At 48.9% G+C, this 20,843-nt stretch overlaps 1 protein-coding gene across 1 annotated transcript in view; it reads right to left on the reverse strand.

Annotated features, from left to right (window-relative positions):
- DOT1L (DOT1 like histone lysine methyltransferase) overlaps nucleotides 1-20,843 on the reverse strand; it is a 118,020-nt gene that overhangs the window by 37,614 nt on the left and 59,563 nt on the right. The window contains exons 5-9 of the mRNA XM_066604591.1: nucleotides 12,624-12,852; nucleotides 9,567-9,661; nucleotides 7,871-7,933; nucleotides 5,281-5,336; nucleotides 525-604 (exon numbers count right to left, since the gene is read on the reverse strand). Coding sequence (XP_066460688.1) covers nucleotides 525-604; nucleotides 5,281-5,336; nucleotides 7,871-7,933; nucleotides 9,567-9,661; nucleotides 12,624-12,852 — 523 coding nt within the window. The remainder of the gene's footprint in view (nucleotides 1-524; nucleotides 605-5,280; nucleotides 5,337-7,870; nucleotides 7,934-9,566; nucleotides 9,662-12,623; nucleotides 12,853-20,843) is intronic.

Raw genomic sequence — 20,843 nt, forward strand, 5'->3', positions numbered from 1 at the left:
CCGTTTTAAGGCAAGGTCTGACGGAGGGTTTGCTTTCATTTCAATAAAAACATGCAAGAATCTCCTCTGAAAAACACACAAAAACAGTGTGCACAATTGGCCCAGCAGCGGTCCACCCCACAGCAGCGGCTCGCCGGGGGTCCTTTCGGATGAGAAGATTCTCGTTTGAATGAGTGAACGAGTGGCATGACCGCTAACTCGCGCGCTCTCGTGCAGCCGGTTTAGACAAGCAAATGCATTGTTAGCTCTTTCAACAGAGATTGGTTCAGTCCCCATATAAGTGAATGACAGTGACTGAAGGATTCAACCAAAGGGTAAGAGAATGAGCCAACCATGATTTGTATGCGTGCATACGACAAACGAAAAGTAAAAGGATTCTCGTTTGTCGTTGGCTCGCATTTAGACCGAGCGATTAGCATCCGCTTTCACTCATTTAAGCGATCGTCGTTCTGTCTAAAAAGGTCCTAAAACCAGAGACTACAAAAATTATTCCTAAGACAGATATAGGTGGGTCAACACTTTACCTTCCTTCATGTTGGCAAATCTCTCCTTAAGCTGGTGATCGACCTCAGGACCAAAGGCAAAATTATTCACAAATATAACACTGCAAGATAATAGTAATGTTACTCCCGGAATGGTGACAAGGTTTATACGCCGCTGTGTGCAGCAAGCTACATCTTCAAACCAAAAGCAGCAAATCACTTCACTAGAAAAAAACTGTCTCACGTGTTGGATTTGCATTTTGGGGATCCAAGCTATATTTTACTACAAGGCTTACACTCAGATAGCCGCGAAGGATCCATACAAGGATGAGCCCCATAAAATGCTCTAACGCATGTCGCTCTGACCCTTCTTTGGGCAGAGTCCATGTGAGCTACTAACGGATATGGACTTGTTTCTGCAGCCTGTGAAAGGGTTCCAGAAACCCCAGTCACAAGGAATGCAGAACTTGCAGAAATCCATGTCAAATCCAACACGTGATCTTTGCCTAAGGCTGCCTTCACACTGGAGTGAAAATTGCGCAAGAGTTGTGCATTGAAAGATGCACAAATATCAACCCCATTCTTTTGAATTGGGTTCTACACATGAGCAATGTTTTCCTGCATGGCACTCTGTTGCAAGAAACAAATCGCGGGATGTTGCATCTTGTGCGTGCTCTCACATCGCAGCACCCATTGTTTTCAACGGGGCCGGCGGCAACATCGCACAATGTGAGAGAACCCATTAAAAACAATGGGGGAAAGTCTGCAATCCCTTTCTGGCAGTCACCGTGGGGGGATTCCCTTCTTTCCCAAAGTGATGGGAGGCTGACAAGAAAATGCCTGGCGTCCTCAGGGATTTCACATGGATGGTGAGTGCAATATGGGGTGGGATTCACAGCCCGATATCGCGCTCGCCAGTGTGAAGTTAGCCTTACACTATGAATCAAAGCAGCAGCCCAACTTTACTAGTAAACTATAAATCTGACAGTCAATGTAGTACCAGTGTAACGTTACATTGTAAAGAAAACACAAAGTTACTACTTTGTCGATCTGTCTAACAGTAAGACGAGAGAACCGATACAAGAACACCGGGGCTTGGTGCAAATTTTCTTGTTTGGGACAAATGACAGTCAAGTAATGAATCTGGCTTCTCATTTATTAACCCTTTCCAGTCCAATGTCGGGCCTGCCCCGACATCATTTTCCTCCACAGCTCCGATGTCGGGGCAGGCCCGACACTGCAGTGCAGGAGTGGATCTGCACCCGATCGTCAGGCACATCGGGTGCAGATGCACTCCTTTACTGGTCGTCATCGAGGACCCCCGAGGAGAAGGCAGAAAGGGTTTTTAACCCTTTCTGCCCACTCCTTTACACATTACATAGCGCTCAATTAGCGCTATGCAATGCATAGATTCCGGCCGGCGATCATGTGACCGCCGGTGTTACCTGACCCCCGGCGGTCACATGAACGCCGAGCCGGGAGCCTGCACTGTGGGAGGACCTGCTTACCTGACCGGCATCTTGTGCATTCTCCTTCTGTCTCCCGACCCGGCGATCATGTGACCGCCAGGTGTCACCTGACCCCAGTGGTCACATGATCGCCGAGCCGGGAGGCAGAAGGAGAATGCACAAGACGCCGGTCAGGTAAGCAGGTCCCTCCCTGCACCCTCCTGAACTCTGTCAGATCAGGAGGGTGCAGGGAAAATGTATTTTTTCTCACCCATTGAGAATGGGTGAGAAAAAATAAATGGATTGGAAAGGGTTAAAACCAGCGAGTTTTACTTTTTTCAAGCCGAATGCCTCTTCCTCAGATCCGTGGGGCTGTGCGCAACGGTCTTGTGAAGGAGCTTTATTGTAGAAGCAGGAGGTCCGGATCAAGAGGCATTTCCTCAAAGCAAGCAATACTCGCTGGTTTCCAATAAATGAGAAGTCACTTATTCTTTGACTCATTTGTCCCACAGAAGAAACATTGCACCAAACCCCGATGTCTCTGCATCAGTTCTCTCACTTGCTAGAACACCAACTTTGGGCTGCCCATAGCAACAATCGCTCAGCTTTTTTCTATAGCAGTTTAAAGGGTATGGAAATCTTTGTGCAAGAAAAAACAAGTATCTTAAGACCCTGCAACAGTGTCTCCACTTTCAGAGGCTGTGTAGCATAATCACACCTACTCAATAGGACACAATCTCCATCTACTACTACGGATCAGAGCAGACAATTCAACCAGAGTGAATTACAGACCTCTGTCCTCCTGATCTTCTCTATCATCCCCGGCACGGTCATACAGACCTCTGTAATAGTAGCTTTCTCTGTCGTCCTGATCTTTTCTACCATCCCTGGCACTGTCACACAGACCCCTGTAATAGAACCTTTTCTGCTCTCTGTCCTGATCTTCTCCGCCATCCCCAGCACTGTCATACAGACCTCTGATAGCTCTCTCTGTCCTCCTGATCTCCTTTACCATTCCTGGGACTGTCATACAGTCCTCTGTAATAGTAGCTTTCTCTGCTCTCTGTCCTGATCTTCTCCACCATCCACAGCACGGTCATACAGACCTCTGTAGTAGTAGCCTTCTCTGTCCTCCTTATCTCCTGTACCATGCCTGACAGTCATACAGACCCCTGTAATAGTAGCTTTCTCTACACTTTGTCCTGATCTCTTGTACCATCCCCAGCACTGTCATACAGACCCCTATAATAGTAGCCTTCTCTGTCCTCCTGATCTCCTGTACCATCCCTAGCACTGTCATACAGTCCTCTAATAGTTTTCTCTGCACTCTGTCCTGATCTCCTCCATCATTCCTGACACTGTCTTACAGACATCCATAATATTTGCTTTCTCTGCTCTGTCCTCCTGATCTCCACCATCCCCGGCACTGTCATACAGACATATGTAAGTGTAGCTTTGTCTGCTCTGTCCTCCTAATCTCCTCCACCATCCCCAGCACTGTCATTCAGACCTCTAATAGTAGCTCTGTCCTCCTCGACTATCCCGGACAACCTCATACAGACCTCTCTAATAGCAGCTTTCTCTGCTCTATCCTGCTGATCTTCTCCACCATCACCAGTACTGTCATACAGACCTGTGTAATAAGTAGCTTTCTCTGCTCTGCCGTCCTGATCTCCACCATCCACAGCACTTTTATACAGACCTCTGTAATAGTAGCTTTCTCTGCTCTGCCGTCCTGATCTACGCCACCATCCCCAGCACGGTCATACAGACCTCTGTAGTAGTAGCTCTCTGTACTCCTGATCTCCTTCACCATCCCTGACAGTCATACAGACCCCTGTAATAGTAGTTTTCTCTGCTCTGTCCTCCTAATCTTCTCCACCATCCCCAGGACTATCATACAGACCTCTGCAACAGCTCAGAGGAACAGCAGTGAATGTGCATTTACAGAGGAGCAGACTACAGGAGGAGCTGCCTGTTTACTCTAACAATTTTTACAAAGATTTCAGTCCACCAGTCTGCAGTGCCTTGGAAAACAATCCAAACCTAGAAATCAAACAATCTGAAATTTCTAATGAAGACCAATTGCAAAAATTCTTCATTACAGAAAAAAAAAAAAATTTAAGTGTTAAAGGAAAAAAAAAGTGCAAAAGGTGTACATAGCCTTTAAGAAATGAAAGCTGAGCTCTGACTGGTTGCCATGGGCAGTCTTACTGTTAAACAGATTTGACAAATAAAGCCCACAATCTTGTAGCACTCAGTCATGTACGCAGTAATACTTGTTAATAGATGCATGGGGTTGTGGCCCTTGGTTAGATAAATTAGGGTACACTGGCTTTACTCTAGCAGTACACAGGAACCTTTTAAGACCGGATTTACACAGTGCATATTGTTAGGAATATTCCATAAAACATTAAAAAAAAAACAACTATCTCATAAATATAGCTTTAACGTAACATAAAAGTCGTCTGATTACACCGAGACCGAGAACTCGTCTGATTTTATATGAAATAAAGGAGATTTTTTAGAAGCAACTTTTTTTTTTTGAACATTCTGCACAGATTTTATCCGACTACACACGGCAGAGCCGGATTCTGCACGCGGGCTTCTGCAGCAGATTCCGCTCTGACCCCGGCCGGCAACCGCTCGTACCTCGCTGTCGGTCAGGCGCAGTACAGATTTTTTATTTTATTTATTTTTGCTTATTCCACACTGTTAAACGATGCCGCGGGTACCGCGGCTTAATCGCAATGTCAATTGTGGATGGGCTACGAGTCAAACGGCTCTTGCATTGACTTCAATAGAGACGGTCTGTGTGCAGTTCACAGCAAAATGGAGCATGCTGTTATTTTCCCCCCACTCGTTGAAATCTGAATTCGTTTCCGTGAGTGTGAAGAAAAAAAGCGATTTTCCATAGCATGCTTTGAAGGGCATTTGCTGTGGACCCTTCGTGCACACGCCGACCACACCGATTCCGCAGCAAAAATTCGTTGGTGTGCAGGCGGCCTTATGGCTGGAAGACTAACGGTATCTCCGTGCATCTAAGAATTATCTAGAAGTTCTTGAGAACAAGCCCAGGTGAGTGCAACATACATCTATACGATTTCTATTGTACAACATATATGAATTGGGATTTAGCAGAAGCCTATACACTTCGTGTTAAACATTAGCGACTCGTGGATTCTCAAGTCTGCAGTGTGTCATAGATGAATGTAATACACACATACCGCCGTGTAAATGAGCCCTAAGGGGGACACTAGTCTTGGGACACAAACAAAACACCAAAACCATTAACCACATTGGGCTTATAATATGGGGATAACATATGTTATACAGAGCAGATGAAACACCTTGTATTGGCAATTCTTTCCCTCCATTCTTCTGAGAGGAAGTCTCCACGCTCCAGCTGAACAGGTAAAAGAAAAAAACAATTATCTCAAGCAAAATAATCTGCACTTGTTTCTATTCAATAGGAAAATTTTTATCCATGTTTTTAGTTCTAGACTAATTGCCATCCTGCATAGAGCACACAGGTGTAGCAGGCTTAGAGAGGCTCCGACAAGGCCGACTGCACTCATGCAGAGGGAGAATAAAAGGGGACATAAACCCTCTTCACCATGGTGCGTTATACATCAAGAGTCAACGATTTAATGTTTTTGGTAAAAGTCCTATTTAATTGGGTATGGTCACATTCCAGGAAACTTCTGGCCCATATTTATCAATGTATTTGTGCCCATTTGACTTCAAAATTATGATTTTTGCAGTGCACATCAGTTGGTAAAAGTGGAGTGAAAGGGGAATAACTGCTTGCTGGATTAAGATACAGGTGTGGTGAAAACAAATCACTAGCAAGAATGAAAATGTATTACTGTTCCCCATAGACTGTTCTGGTGAACGTGGGATCAAGAGCCCTGTACACCAACAGTGGAGCACGGTGCCAGGCGGCATCTTCTGGGCGGCTTTACAATCATTGAGGGAACAACCAATTCTAAAAAGGCATCTCAAAAACATGTGACAGGAGAATGGAAGGGCAGTAGACTAGAATCGGAAGCTGGACAGCCGTTGGCTGCTGGAGTAACAGCACACAGGTGAATCATCTCAATGGTTGGAAAAGATTAGCATTTTTGGAATCGTCAAGTCAGACTCCTGACCTTTAAGGCCTCATGTCCACGGGCAAGCCGGATTCCATGAATCGGACGGCTTTCATTGACTTTAATACAAGCAGTCAGTGCGGAATCCACACAAAAATGGAGCATACTGCGATTTTGTTTTCCGGACCAAAAAGGTCCGCAAAATAAATCTGCATGCTTTAATTATTTTGCGCATGCTTCCCTGTGAGTGGCTTGATTCGCGGGTGTCCCGCAAATCAAATCCGCCTAGTAGACATAAGGCCTAAAGGCCCATTTACACTGAAAGAAGAATGCTCAAGAAGACACTTAGAGTGACAGCTTTGAGTGATCATCTTTGCATAAACTCTTTAGTAGCTAATAAGCTACTTAAGAGTTAAAAGAAGGTGGAGCTAAAACAGCTCGGAGAACAGCAGCTGCTTTGTATATGTAAACAGCTGCTTTGTTCTCAAAGCTTTCAGCTGGTATCCCACTGAGAAGTCAGAGCAAGATACCAGCTAAAAGAATGCTATAAGCACCACCCGCTGAGAATTAAGTGCACGGCGCTAAGAGTCATCGCTGACTTTTAGTTTGCTAAAAATCAGTGATGAACAAATAGTGCATGAACAGTGCACGATGGCCGCGCATTTAGACAGCAGTTATCGCTCAAAAGATGGCTTTTGAGCTATAATCGTTATGTCTAAATGGGCCTTTACTCTACTGAGATACTGGGGGCACTGCTGGGAAAGGGCTTATTAAACTCAAGGATTTGTTCCTGCACTGTGGATGTTTATTTAGTGAGCTCAACATAAAGAAATGTTAGGGGTTTTTAATTTAGATTGTGTTGGTCTATAAAACTGACTTTGCGAAGAGACTACATTTCAGTAGTAAATACCGTGTTTCCCCGAAGATAAGACACGGTCATTAATTTTTGCCCCCCAAAAAAGGCGCAGAGTCTTATTTTCGGGGGTGCTGCAGCAAACTGAAGGAAATCGCAGCATGCTCTATATTGGCGTAATTCGCGATTTTTTGCAGCCCATGTTTCCCTATGGAGCCTTTGTTTTTGTCACAACGCACAAGATATCAGTTTTCGTGCAGTGCAACTTTAACATTAGAAAAAAGGGCCCTACCCCAAAAACACTCTAGCTGCACTCCAAAAAAACATACCTAAAAGGCTTGGTCCGGGTCCTCCCGCTGCTCTTCGAAGCTCTGCCAGGCATCCTGCAGTCCTCGTTCACACACAGATCACTTCCTGGTTGCAGGATTCATAGATCCTACCTGGAGGAAGTGAGGGCTCTGATTGGTACATCCAGTGCTGCTCAGCCAATCAATGCACCGCTCGATGAACCAATGCGATGGCTGCGATTGATTCATTCAGCGCTGCATTGACTGGGTGAACAGCGGCCAAAGAACCAATTGACAGCCAGGTTCATCCAGCGCCACTCAGCCAATCAGAGCTATCGCTTCCTGGAGGATGGATTTATGAGTCCGGCAACCAGGAAGTGATCTTCTGTTGGCAAACCAGGACTGCAGGATGCCCGGCGGAACTCTGGAGAGCAGTGGGAGAACATGGACCAAGCCTTTTAGGTAAGTATTGCCTTTTTTTATTGAATGCAGTTAAGGCTTATTTTTGGGGTAGGGCTTAACTTTCCCGCGATTTAAAAAAAAAAAAAAAAACGCACTATTTTCTCCTGGGCGGCAGCAGCAATGCAAGATTTTCCACAAGAAAACGCATCGGTCACTACAAAATCGTGGGAACAAAAGCTGCGATATCGCTGTCGCCCGTGTGAAAGAGGCTTTAAAAGAACATGGTTCTGGCATGCTCAAGACTTACTGTGTACTCTGCATGCCTTTTGCCGTACCATCTCATCCATTTTCTGAACTCTTTATCCATTGTCTGGAAACAAAAGAATTAAGGGGAAAAAGATTAAAAAAAACAAAAAACGAAAATGTATAAATTGGAAAAACCACTAAACTGGTGAGTTAGACAGAGTTTCAGATCAGCAACAATTAGATGTACTTTGTACAACCCGGTTTTAGATAACAGAAATGCAGCAAACGTGCAAAATGAAGCAGAGCGCCTATGAAGTGTGATAAGTGCATCTCCATAATGCTTTATTTATTTTTTATAAAAAGGCCTTTTTTTTTTTATAATAAAAGGTGAATGATAGAACAAATCAGTCTTGTCGCTCGTCCGTCACAACGGTGCTACATATATATATACCCACAGCGCAGGTCTAACACATGTAATTTATTGAACAGTACAGAGGGAACCAGAGAAAACCCCAAACCAAGAAGAGAAGCCAGAGAAAGAGCAGATCGAGCAGGGTGTCCTCTGCATACAGAGAGGTCATCTCCACTATAGTCTCTGGGCTAGCTCATATGGATAGGACCTGCTGAATAGTCACCGCCAACGGCTCAATGGTCAGCCAGTGCAAATAGAAATGGGGACAAAGGACAACCCTGTCTCGTACCCCTTCCAAGGCGGAAGGAGTCCTACATCAGGGTGGGTAGACACTGGCACTGGAAGATTATAACTGCTTCACCCAGGCCAAGAAACACAGGCCAAAGTCTAACATTCAGGAGAACCAATAGTTCTTGCCATTAAATGGAATTAAAGGCTTTATACATCTATAGTGGCAGTAGGAAGATGGGGTAGATTAATAGCGGTGGCCTTGCCAGGCATAAAGCCTGGATGGTCGGGGTGAATCAAGGATAGCATTAACCTTATGCAAGCGAGTGGACATTGGCCGATAAGAATCTGGTGACTAAGGGTTCAACAGGACAATAAGGGCAAAGATTCAGGAAGAAACTCTCATTTCCACACACTTTACTAAAAAAGGGGAGGGGGGGGGGGGGGGGGGGAGCTCGGGACCCTGCGTTCCACATACAAAATTGCTTGAGTCTCCCATTGTAGTCAATAGGGTTCCTTACTCGAGTAGAGCTCTCAAATTTTACAAAAAGCTCAACTTGAATAACGCAGACCCGAGCGTTTGGGTGCTCGCTCATCTTCAGTGCTGACAGATGATGGGACACGTGAAACTGGAGTAAAGCATCTCACTCAACACTGTGGCTAATAAGGGGGCTGCATTGCTGCTTCAAGTACAAGTTACATATGCTCTACTTGCAGCTCTCATTTCTGCCAGGATGCAGGGTAGCAGCACAGCACAAAACTCCAGGAGGGGGCAACAAACTACTTCCTTATCAGTTAGGAAACATACAGTTTAGATCACACCCACCAAAAACTACACACCACTCAAAACATTCTATTTACCCCAAAATGGTTCACGTAAAATCTGTTCTGCAAAATGCAAGGTCTAATGGCTACATTGAAGGGGGAGTTATGAGCGGTGGATTACAGGGGAGATGGGGAATAAATACTGGTCCGTGAAGGGGCTTTCCAGGATTAGAACACTGATTACCTATCCTCAGCATAGGATTGTGGTGAAGAGTCAATAGCAGTCCTTTACAGGGGACATGGAGGGAGATACTAGTAAGATAGCATGCTGCACTAATTCAGAGAACATTACCTCAGCGTACTTAGCCGGGATATCGGCCTTCTCCACGCCATAATGGTGTTTACATCCCATCGCTGCAGCCACCTGTAGAACAACTTGCCCAACACCTGAAAAGCAATTTATTCAATTTAGAGCCAAGTTTAGGACAATTCCATCATTTTTCACGTTAACAAGCCGTATACAGAAAAGTAATAAAATTACTCTCAAATGCTTACTAGCCATACATACCTGTTAGGATGGAATTTTAAAAAATAGTAATTACATATAACTTTCTTTTTTTGCAAAAAGAGGGACCTTTGTCAATCCAGTTCAGCCACTGATCCTGCAAGCTTTATCCAGAAGAAAGCAAAAAAAACTAATTCCCCGGGCAGACTCCCTCCTATGTTGATGTCAAATGCTTTTGCCTACATGCAGAGAGCGCCACCTTGTTACGGTCCTGGGTGATCGTGATTGGTGCATCGAGCGCTGGCTCAGCCAATCAGAGCAATCCCAGCAATCTTCCTGCTTACAGGGATTCTTTGCTCTTCCCAGAATGCATAGGGATATATTTATACCTAGTTATTAGAGCGCCCCCTTGTTACAGTCCTGGGTATAATAGATGATAGGAGAGATCTTTGTAGTGACCCCTTGTTACAGTGATGGGTATAAATAGATGGAATCAATCTCTGTATTGTGACTGACTGACTCACTGACTCGCCAAAAGTTCTCCAACTTCCCGATATCGTAGAAACATGAATTTTGGCACGAGCATAGATTATCTCCAAAATAGGAAAAGCTAATGGGTCCCAACTCGATTATTCAATTCTAGTGCAAAAGAATTAGCGTCCAAATTTAACGTGCATAATCTAAATCACTCACTTCCCAATTTCATAGAAACGGGAAATTTGGCACAGGCATTGATTATGTCATAAATAGGAAAAGCTAATGGGTCCCAACTCGATTATTCAATTCTAAGCGCAAAAGAATTAGTGTCCAAATTTTAGGGTAACACAGAGAACTATGCAAAATGGTGAACATATGTTTTTCCTCAGTATCCCTAAAGTAACCACGACTTCATAAGCTTTTCCGTGTGAACACCAGATAAACACCAGTACCAAATTAACTCGGGCGAAGCCGGGTATATCAGCTAGTGTGTGTATGTATGTATGTATGTATGTATGTATGTATGTATGTATGTATGTATGTATGTATGTATGTATGTATGTATGTATGTATGTATGTATGTATATATATAAATAATCAGAGCGCCCCCCTATTTCAGTCCTGGGTATAGTAGATGATGGGAGAGAGCTCTGTATTGTCCCCCGATATATTTATACACAGTTACTAAGTCCCCCCCGCCAAGAGGTCTTATTTTTTAAGCTAGAAACCCCAGTTTTGATAACCTCTCTGGGTATTGTAGTCCGCCCATTCCATTTATTGCTTCAGTTGCCCATTTCAGCCTAATACCTGTTAAGTCTTTCTTGATTATGGGTGTCCAAAACTACACACAATGGGCCTTAAGGCGTATTTAGACAGAACGAATGTTGTGCAAATGATGCCCGACACTCGTCCCCGCACATGCTCGCTCTGGTGCGCCTGCACGGGAGTTAGTATCGCTCGCTCACAGTGGGGAGGCTGCAGGAGATTTCTCTCCTCGCTCTCACCCGCTCCTCTCCATTGACTTAACAGAACAGCCGTTTAGTACTGAACGCCTATTTACACTGAGCGATCAGCCAATCGTCCATTCTTTGCCTGACACTCCTCCCGTCTAAATGGGCCTTTAGTTTCTCTCGGAAAGTTGGGCCAAATATCTCTGCTGCCCATAGCAATCACTGGACAGCTTCCACTTCTGAAATGCTCTGGTAAAATGAAAGCTGTGCTGTGATTGGCTGCTATGAGCAAACTTTTTTTTTTAACATACTGTGTATGGGCTGCAAGTACCCAAATCATTGCTAAGCAACGGCGCTGGAAATAAAGAAGAAGAAGAAAAATATAAACACTGTACTGCGTATGACCCCCTGCAAGCCCCCGTGGTGATCCGCAGTACAGTTTAATGAGGTACGCAGGTCACCGGTTGGGGTCACAGCCAGAAACAACAGCAGGCCTCCCCACATGTGGAATCTGACTAGTTTGTGTGAGCCAGCCTTACAGAAACGGTGTAAGGCCTCCCTCACACAGGCGTTTGCAGTACAGCTAAGAACACAGCCAAGGAAGCTGTCAAAAAAAAAAACAAAAAAAAACAAAACCCCACAATACTTACCTAGCAGGCGCCGTCCGGGTCCATCCCGCTGCTCTCCGGCGCTCCCGCAGGCTTCCCATACACTTGTCAGTGCCGACAGAGAATCTATTGCTGGTAACCAATCAGAGCAATCTCCTACTGGTACAATTTCATCGCACAAAACTGCAGTGCAATTCAAGATATCCACAAGGCCTGATCTTTTGGGAGAACCACCGCTGGCAGTGATAATGCTGTCCGGTCGGGAGGGGGAGCGTGTAATGATTTTCAAGCAATCATAGTTTGTATAATCGCCGGGTGTAAATAGGGACTTAACACTGGGTGATTATGGGTGATGGCCGAGGTTTTATCTTACTAAGGGTGAATGCCCACTGACTGATTTCTACCGCGTTTCCCACGGCCGAAATTCGAGCGTGAATTCCACAGCTATTAGGTTCTCCTAATATCGGATTTCCTCAGAGGGAAAATACATTGCGGCATGTTGTATTTGCCGTGGATTTACGCTGCGGGAGATTTACGCTGCGGCAGAATGCTGCGGACCCCCTTTAGGAGTGGGAATGCAGACCACTTTGTGCTCCCAGCTACTAAACGCCTCATATGGCCCCAAACTCACCTTTAAATATACAACGTTGACTAACATTGGGGATATAAATTCTGTTTATTGGTCTGTGGGAGAAGAAGTGTTGGCCGTGTAGACATGTATGTAAACCGAGATACTACAATGAGAGGTAAGTACAACGTGGGGAGGTAACTGGAGACGACAGCCCACCCAAACCTCACAGCGTCAATATGCAACAATCCCCTCTGAAGAATGGTTGTCAGGTCCCAACCCAAGTGTGATCATCACTCACCGCTACCAAGGTCAACAAACAGATCATCCTCCGTCATTTTGATTTCATCCATCATCTGGGATACTAGATCAAACGATGTTTCGCCATACACTTCCGGGGAGAAGGGCTCATAGTTATTAAGCTTCTCCGGGTCAGTTACGGAGTGGTTGTAGACTTGCTGTAATATGTGGCGAAGGAGACCTGTGGACGGCCGAGTGTTCAACTTCATTGGCTGAGTGGTGCCTTTCCACTATCGGAGAAAAACAAAAACATTATGAGATCCAACTCACAATCCATAGAAGTGTCTTCTAGAAAACATGGCGGAAGACTCCAGCTCACTGGCGCTTTAAGTCACTATGACCAAATAAAGCTCGGATCACAATTCTACATTCTTGCCATTTCAGTTTTTGATATACAGCAGGACCAGCATGCCTTGAAGATGTGAGACACCCCGACATAGTCCCATCCAGGTGACCACAAGGACGTGCGGACACCTCTATATAGACCCATCCAGGTGACCACAAGGATGTGCGGACACCACTACATAGTCCCATCCAGGTGACGGCGGAGGACGTGCGGACACCACTACATAGTCCCATCCAGGTGACGGCGGAGGACGTGCGGACACCACTACATAGTCCCATCCAGGTGACGGCGGAGGACGTGCAGACACTACTACATAGTCCCATCCAGGTGACCGCAGAGGATGTGCGGACACCTCTACATAGTCCCATCCAGGTGACCACAAGGACGTGTGGACACCACTACATAGTCCCATCCAGGTGACCACAAGGACGTGTGGACACTACTACATAGTCCCATCCAGGTGACCACAGAGGATGTGCAGACACCTCTATATAGACCCATCCAGGTGACCACAAGGACGTGCGGACACCACTACATAGTCCCATCCAGGTGACCACAGAGGATGTGCAGACACCTCTACATAGTCCCATCCAGGTGACCACAAGGACGTGCGGACACCACTACATAGTCCCATGCAGGTGACAGCTGAGGACGTGCGGACACCTCTACATAGTCCCATCCAGGTGACCACAAGGACGTGTGGACACCACTACATAATCCCATCCAGGTGACCACAGAGGATGTGCAGACACCTCTATATAGACCCATCCAGGTGACCACAAGGACACGCGGACACCACTACATAGTCCCATCCAGGTGACCACAAGGACGTGCGGACACCACTACATAGTCCCATGCAGGTGACAGCTGAGGACGTGCGGACACCACTACATAGTCCCATGCAGGTGACAGCTGAGGACGTGCGGACACCACTACATAGTCCCATGCAGGTGACGGCTGAGGACGTGCGGACACCACTACATAGTCCCATGCAGGTGACGGCTGAGGACGTGCGGACACCACTACATAGTCCCATGCAGGTGACGGCGGACGACGTGCGGACACCCCGACATAGTCCCATCCAGGTGACGGCGGAGGACGTGCGGACACCCCGACATAGTCCCATCCAGGTGACGGCGGAGGACGTGCGGACACCCCGACATAGTCCCATCCAGGTGACGGCGGAGGACGTGCGGACACCCCGACATAGTCCCATCCAGGTGACGGCGGAGGACGTGCGGACACCCCGACATAGTCCCATCCAGGTGACGGCGGAGGACGTGCGGACACCCCGACATAGTCCCATCCAGGTGACGGCGGAGGACGTGCGGACACCCCGACATAGTCCCATCCAGGTGACAGCGGAGGACGTGCGGACACCCCTACATAGTCCCATCCAGGTGACGGCTGAGGACGTGCGGACACCCCGACATAGTCCCATCCAGGTGACGGCTGAGGACGTGCGGACACCCCTACATAGTCCCATCCAGGTGACGGCTGAGGACGTGCGGACACCCCTACATAGTCCCATCCAGGTGACGGCTGAGGACGTGCGGACACCCCTACATAGTCCCATCCAGGTGACGGCTGAGGACGTGCGGACACCCCTACATAGTCCCATCCAGGTGACGGCTGAGGACGTGCGGACACCCCTACATAGTCCCATCCAGGTGACGGCTGAGGACGTGCGGACACCCCTACATAGTCCCATCCAGGTGACGGCTGAGGACGTGCGGACACCCCTACATAGTCCCATCCAGGTGACGGCTGAGGACGTGCGGACACCCCTACATAGTCCCATCCAGGTGACGGCTGAGGACGTGCGGACACGCCTACATAGTCCCATCCAGGTGACGGCTGAGGACGTGCGGACACGCCTACATAGTCCCATCCAGGTGACGGCTGAGGACGTGCGGACACGCCTACATAGTCCCATCCAGGTGACGGCTGAGGACGTGCGGACACGCCTACAAAGTCCCATCCAGGTGACGTCTGAGGACGTGCGGACACGCCTACATAGTCCAATCCAGGTGACGTCTGAGGACGTGCGGACACGCCTACATAGTCCCATCCAGGTGACGGCTGAGGACGTGCGGACACGCCTACATAGTCCCATCCAGGTGACGGCTGAGGACGTGCGGACACGCCTACATAGTCCCATCCAGGTGACGGCTGAGGACGTGCGGACACCCCTACATAGTCCCATCCAGGTGACGGCTGAGGACGTGCGGACACCACTACATAGTCCCATCCAGGTGACGGCTGAGGACGTGCGGACACCACTACATAGTCCCATCCAGGTGACGGCTGAGGACGTGCGGACACTACTACATAGTCACATCCAGGTGATGGCTGAGGACGTGGGGACACCACTACATATTCCCATCCAGGTGACCACAGAGGATGTGCGGACACCTCTATATAGACCCATCCAGGTGACGGCGGAGGACGTGCGGACACCTCTATATAGTCCCATCCAGGTGACCGCAGAGGATGTGCTGACACCTCTATATAGACCCATCCAGGTGACCGCAGAGGATGTGCGGACACCTCTATATAGACCCATCCAGGTGACCACAAGGACGTGCGGATACCACTACATAGTCCCATCCAGGTGACGGCGGAGGACGTGCAGACACCACTACATAGTCCCATCCAGGTGACGGCGGAGGACGTGCAGACACCACTACATAGTCCCATCCAGGTGGCGGCGGCGGCGGACGTGCGGACACCTCTATATAGTCCTATCCAGGTGACCGCAGAGGATGTGCGGACACCTCTATATAGTCCTATCCAGGTGACCGCAGAGGATGTGCGGACACCTCTATATAGACCCATCCAGGTGACCACAAGGACGTGCGGACACCACTACATAGTCCCATGCAGGTGACGGCTGAGGACGTGCGGACACCACTACATAGTCCCATACAGGTGACCACAAGGACGTGCGGACACCACTACAGAGTCCCATCCAGGTGACCACAAGGACGTGCGGACACCTCTATATAGACCCATCCAGGTGACCGCAGAGGACGTGCGGACACCACTACATAGTCCCATGCAGGTGACGGCGGAGGACGTGCGGACACCACTACAATCCCATCCAGGTGACCGCGGAGGACGTGCGGACACCACTACAATCCCATCCAGGTGACCGCGGAGGACGTGCGGACACCACTACAATCCCATCCAGGTGACCGCGGAGGACGTGCGGACACCACTACAATCCCATCCAGGTGACCGTGGAGGACGTGCGGACACCACTACAATCCCATCCAGGTGACCGTGGAGGACGTGCGGACACCACTACATAGTCCCATGCAGGTGACGGCGGAGGACGTGCGGACACCACTACATAGTCCCATGCAGGTGACGGCGGAGGACGTGCGGACACCACTACAATCCCATCCAGGTGACCGCGGAGGACGTGCGGACACCACTACAATCCCATCCAGGTGACGGCGGAGGACGTGCGGACACCACTACAATCCCATCCAGGTGACGGCGGAGGACGTGCGGACACCACTACAATCCCATCCAGGTGACCGCGGAGGACGTGCGGACACCACTACAATCCCATCCAGGTGACGGCGGAGGACGTGCGGACACCACTACAATCCCATCCAGGTGACGGCGGAGGACGTGCGGACACCACTACAATCCCATCCAGGTGACCGCGGAGGACGTGCGGACACCACTATATAGTCATAGTAACATAGAATGGTAGAGTTGGAACGGACCTCCAGGGTCATTGATTCAGGCCTCATGTCCACAGGTACGCACGGTAAAATCCCACAGCGGTTTCCACTTGTGCCCGCAGCCATGAGGCCAAAAATTTTAATCTACTCACCTGCGGGTCTCCCCTCTGTCGCGGCCGGATCTTCTTTCTTCTGCCCAGCAGATGTGCTCGGCAATAAATGCATGCGGTTGTGATTTTTTTCCGGCACGTGGATGACACGTGAGAAGAAATCGCAGCATGCTCCATTTTTCTGCGGATCCCCCGCACAGACAGCTCCCGCGGCACATCCGCAGCTGTCAGAAGCAAGATGATCCGGCCGCGACATACCCATGTTGCTGTCAACACCCGGTCGCAGAGCAGAACCCATGGATTCAAAAATCGCCTTGTAGAGGGATTCCCATTCTCCTATCACGCGAGTCAGCGATTGACGCACCCATCCTCCACTGGAGTGGTGGGATGCTTGGATAAGCGGGCAATCGGCGGGTCCACCATAGGGGGAAACGTCACTTCTGGATTAAATCCTGTGGAAAAGGGCATAAAACATCAAAACCTTTCAACTCAGCAGGATGTCTGTCAAGCTTTTCCCATTCCAAGGAAAGTGTTGAGGAGCCTGCCTGTGGTATCTTAAGGAGTGTGCCTCCAGATCGGCAGAGGAGCTCTCCTCAGATATATTAAAGTTACCCTTTATGGCGGTAATCAGGCTATCGACTGTAACCACCATACTGGATGAGCGCTCCGCCTCCAACTCCAGCCTGAAAGTTCCCCATTCGCTGCCCGCGATGGAATCAAGGAGACCGAGAACAGGGAAGTGTACACCGGAGAGAGACTGCAGCAGCTGGACCGTGAACGCCTGGAGCACTTGTGTGGTCCAACAGGAGAGGGCATTCCTCGGTCAAAGCTATCCACCATGGAAAGAACCGCCTGTGTTAGGGGTCTTAACCATTCCGGATCAGCGGTGGGTAGCGGCTGGGAAACTGCAGCGGCAGAATACGATTCTTAGGCCTCATGTCCACGGGCAAAAGAAGAATTAAAATCCGCAGCAGATTTTAACTCTTCTCCCGCGCGTGGAGCCGCACCCCATAGGGATGCATTGACCACCCGCGGGTAGATAAATACCCGCGGATGGTCAATAAAAGTGAATTTAAAAAAAATGGAGCATGAAAAAATCTGGACCATGCTCCATTTTCGTGCGGGTCTCCCGCGGGGACGGCTCCCGCGGGCTTCTATTGAAGCCTATGGAAGCCGTCCGGATCCGCGGGAGACCTAAAATAGGAATTTAAAAGAATTTACCCATCCGTAGCGGACCGGGAAGGTCTTCTCTTCCTCACGGCCGCATCTTTCTTGCTTCGGCTCGGCGGATGTGCCCGGCGCAAGCGCGCGGCACGTCGGCGACGTGCCAGCGACGTGACGAGTTCATCCGCCGGCCGAAAAAGAAGATCCGGCCGTGAGGAAGAGAAGACTTTCCCCGCCCGCTACGGATGGGTAAATTCTTTGAAATTCCTATTTTCAGCGCTCATGTCCGCGGGGCAGGAGGGACCCGCTGCAGATTCTCCATGTAGAATCCGTAGCGGGCCTGATTTTCCCCGTGGACATGAGGCCTTAGTGAGGAAGGTGGGGGGGGGGGGGGGGGGGGAGGGGTTCGCAGGGGTTACATGGCCATGGGAGAACTGCTTCTGACAGCGTCTGCACACATAATAGGCCAGGCATAGGCTCGGCTCCCTCAGACCTCAGTGACACGATGGGAGTAGGAAGCCTAGAGACTAATACTGGTTGAGAAGAATAGGGAATTAACGTATTCTTCCTAATGGCAGCCTTACCCACTGAAGACCAGCAGCTGGAGTCCCCTAAAAATGAGCACGGCAGTCTAGCAGCACCACGAGGTGAGAGGAAAGAGCAGCAAGCAGCCCCCACCCCCTCTAACACACTAGGCCACACCTCCCCTGAAGGAAAGGAATGGGCGTGGCCTAAGCAGGCCTGAAGCCAGGGGCTCAATTTTTAGCAGGGCCTCAATGTGTTATTCACTGAAACCAAGCAGCCGAGGACAGGGGGAGGTAGGGCATGCCACAGTAGAGGGCAGATGGGAGTCTTATGCTCTGGTTGTAGCTTATGCAATAGCAGCCAGCAGTGAGAAAACGGGGACGGACAGGGAAGCCTGCACCCCTGAACTAACCTGTAGCCTCTATATCCTGATAGGCTCCTGCAGCTTCCACCTTAAGCGGACAAATAGAGCCTTGGACTACCCTGTGTAGGTCCCATTGTAGGCAGCATCCGGGGCTGCGCATCTTCCGTGAAAACAGGGTGCAAAGCAGCCTGCACAGTAGCCGGAGGGCAGTGCCGCAATCATTTTTTGGAGTGAGCAACGGGGCCGTTTTTTTCCCACTCCCCTGTGGGAAGGATAGGAAGAGACCTAAGCCCACAAATCCTGTGCCTTGGCAAAATAAAAAATTCTTCTCCCAGACATGCGATGTCTGACCTCCTTGGATATAAAGCTAAAACTGACTTTCCCCAGCAGGCAGGAAGGGGTATAGCTGACAGGAGGAGTCAACTTTTGTTCAAGCTTCATTTCGCCTCCTAGTGGCAGCTACTACCCAATCTATCACCGATATTCCTGACAAGAAAGGTTTTTGATTAACCCTTTCCAATCCACCGTCTGGAGCTGTACAAGCTTCAAATCAGAATGTAGGAACATGTCAATGTCAGAAGACATCCGACAGGGTATTCTTACTGTCTATTGCCAGCCACTCTGTTGTCGGAGCCTCTCTGACGCGCACACACTGGCTTTAGCCAGCAGATGGCACCGTTGTACAACAGCCAAAAGAGAAAGCCTTTTAGGAAACCCTGAATCCAAAATTGGATTGGAAAGGGTTAACTTAACACCTTTTATTAAAGGGGTTGTCCCGCGCCAAAACGGGTTTTTTTTTTTTTTTTCAATAGCCCCCCCGTTTGGCGCGAGACAAACCCGATGCAGGGGTTAAAAAAAAACAACAAACGGATAGTGCTTACCTGAATCCCCGCGCTCCGGTGACTTCTTCCTTACCTTGCGAAGATGGCCGCCGGGATCTTCACCCTCGGTGGACCGCAGGTCTTCTGTGCGGTCCATTGCCGATTCCAGCCTCCTGATTGGCTGGAATTGGCACGTGACGGGGCGGAGCTACGAGGAGCCGCTCTCCGGCACGAGCGGCCCCATTCAGAAAAGCAGAAGACCGGACTGCGCAAGCGCGTCTAATCCGGCGATTAGACACTGAAAATTAGACGGCACCATGGAGACGGGGACGCTAGCAACGGAACAGGTAAGTGAATAACTTCTGTATGGCTCATAATTAATGCACAATGTACATTACAAAGTGCATTAATATGGCCATACAGAAGTGTATACCCCACTTTGTTTCGCGGGACAACCCCTTTAATTCTCATTAACAAAAAAAAAAAAAAAATGCAAAAATGAGTGAGTCTTATTTAAGTCCCCATTGGGAACTTGAATGTGCAATCATTGGATCGTTCCTGCAGTATAATGTATCACCATATAGAATTGCATTACACGTCAATGTGACAGGCATGGCTTGATAGGCAATCACCCATGACAGTGCTGGGTGCCTTCAGAAGGCTATGGCAACCAAACTGCAGATCTCAATGCAGGGGGCCATTCGAGGCCCTACAAAATCTATTGAGGGATTTAAAAAGCCACTATCAGAACTGCCAGCAGCATTTACATGGTTGACAGCTGCGATCAGCATTAACCCTTTGCAATCCACCATCTAACGTCTTCAGACATTTTGATTCAAAGCTGTACAGCTCCGATGTCGAAAGAAGTCCTGCAGGGTATTCTTACTGTATATTACAGGCCGCTCTGTTGTCGGGGACCTCTCCAGCATGTCTCATACCGCAGTACTGGCTCTAGCCAGCAGATGGCGCCATTGTAAAATGGCAGAAAAAGGAAACCCTGAATCTATACTTGGATTGCAAAGCTTTAATACCGATCGCAGCTGTTGCCGGCAGGTGTCAATTGCGAGAAGCAGCCGGCACCCACATTGTATGCAGGGAGATCAGCTCCCGATTCCCCTCCATGCAAACCCCAAATGCACAGGATGAAAGTTTGCCCTTTGAGTTGGTCATTTCATGAACGAGCTTTTTAAATG

Source organism: Eleutherodactylus coqui, chromosome 5, assembly GCF_035609145.1.
Source record: "Eleutherodactylus coqui strain aEleCoq1 chromosome 5, aEleCoq1.hap1, whole genome shotgun sequence".
NCBI classification, from domain to species: Eukaryota; Metazoa; Chordata; class Amphibia; order Anura; family Eleutherodactylidae; genus Eleutherodactylus; species Eleutherodactylus coqui.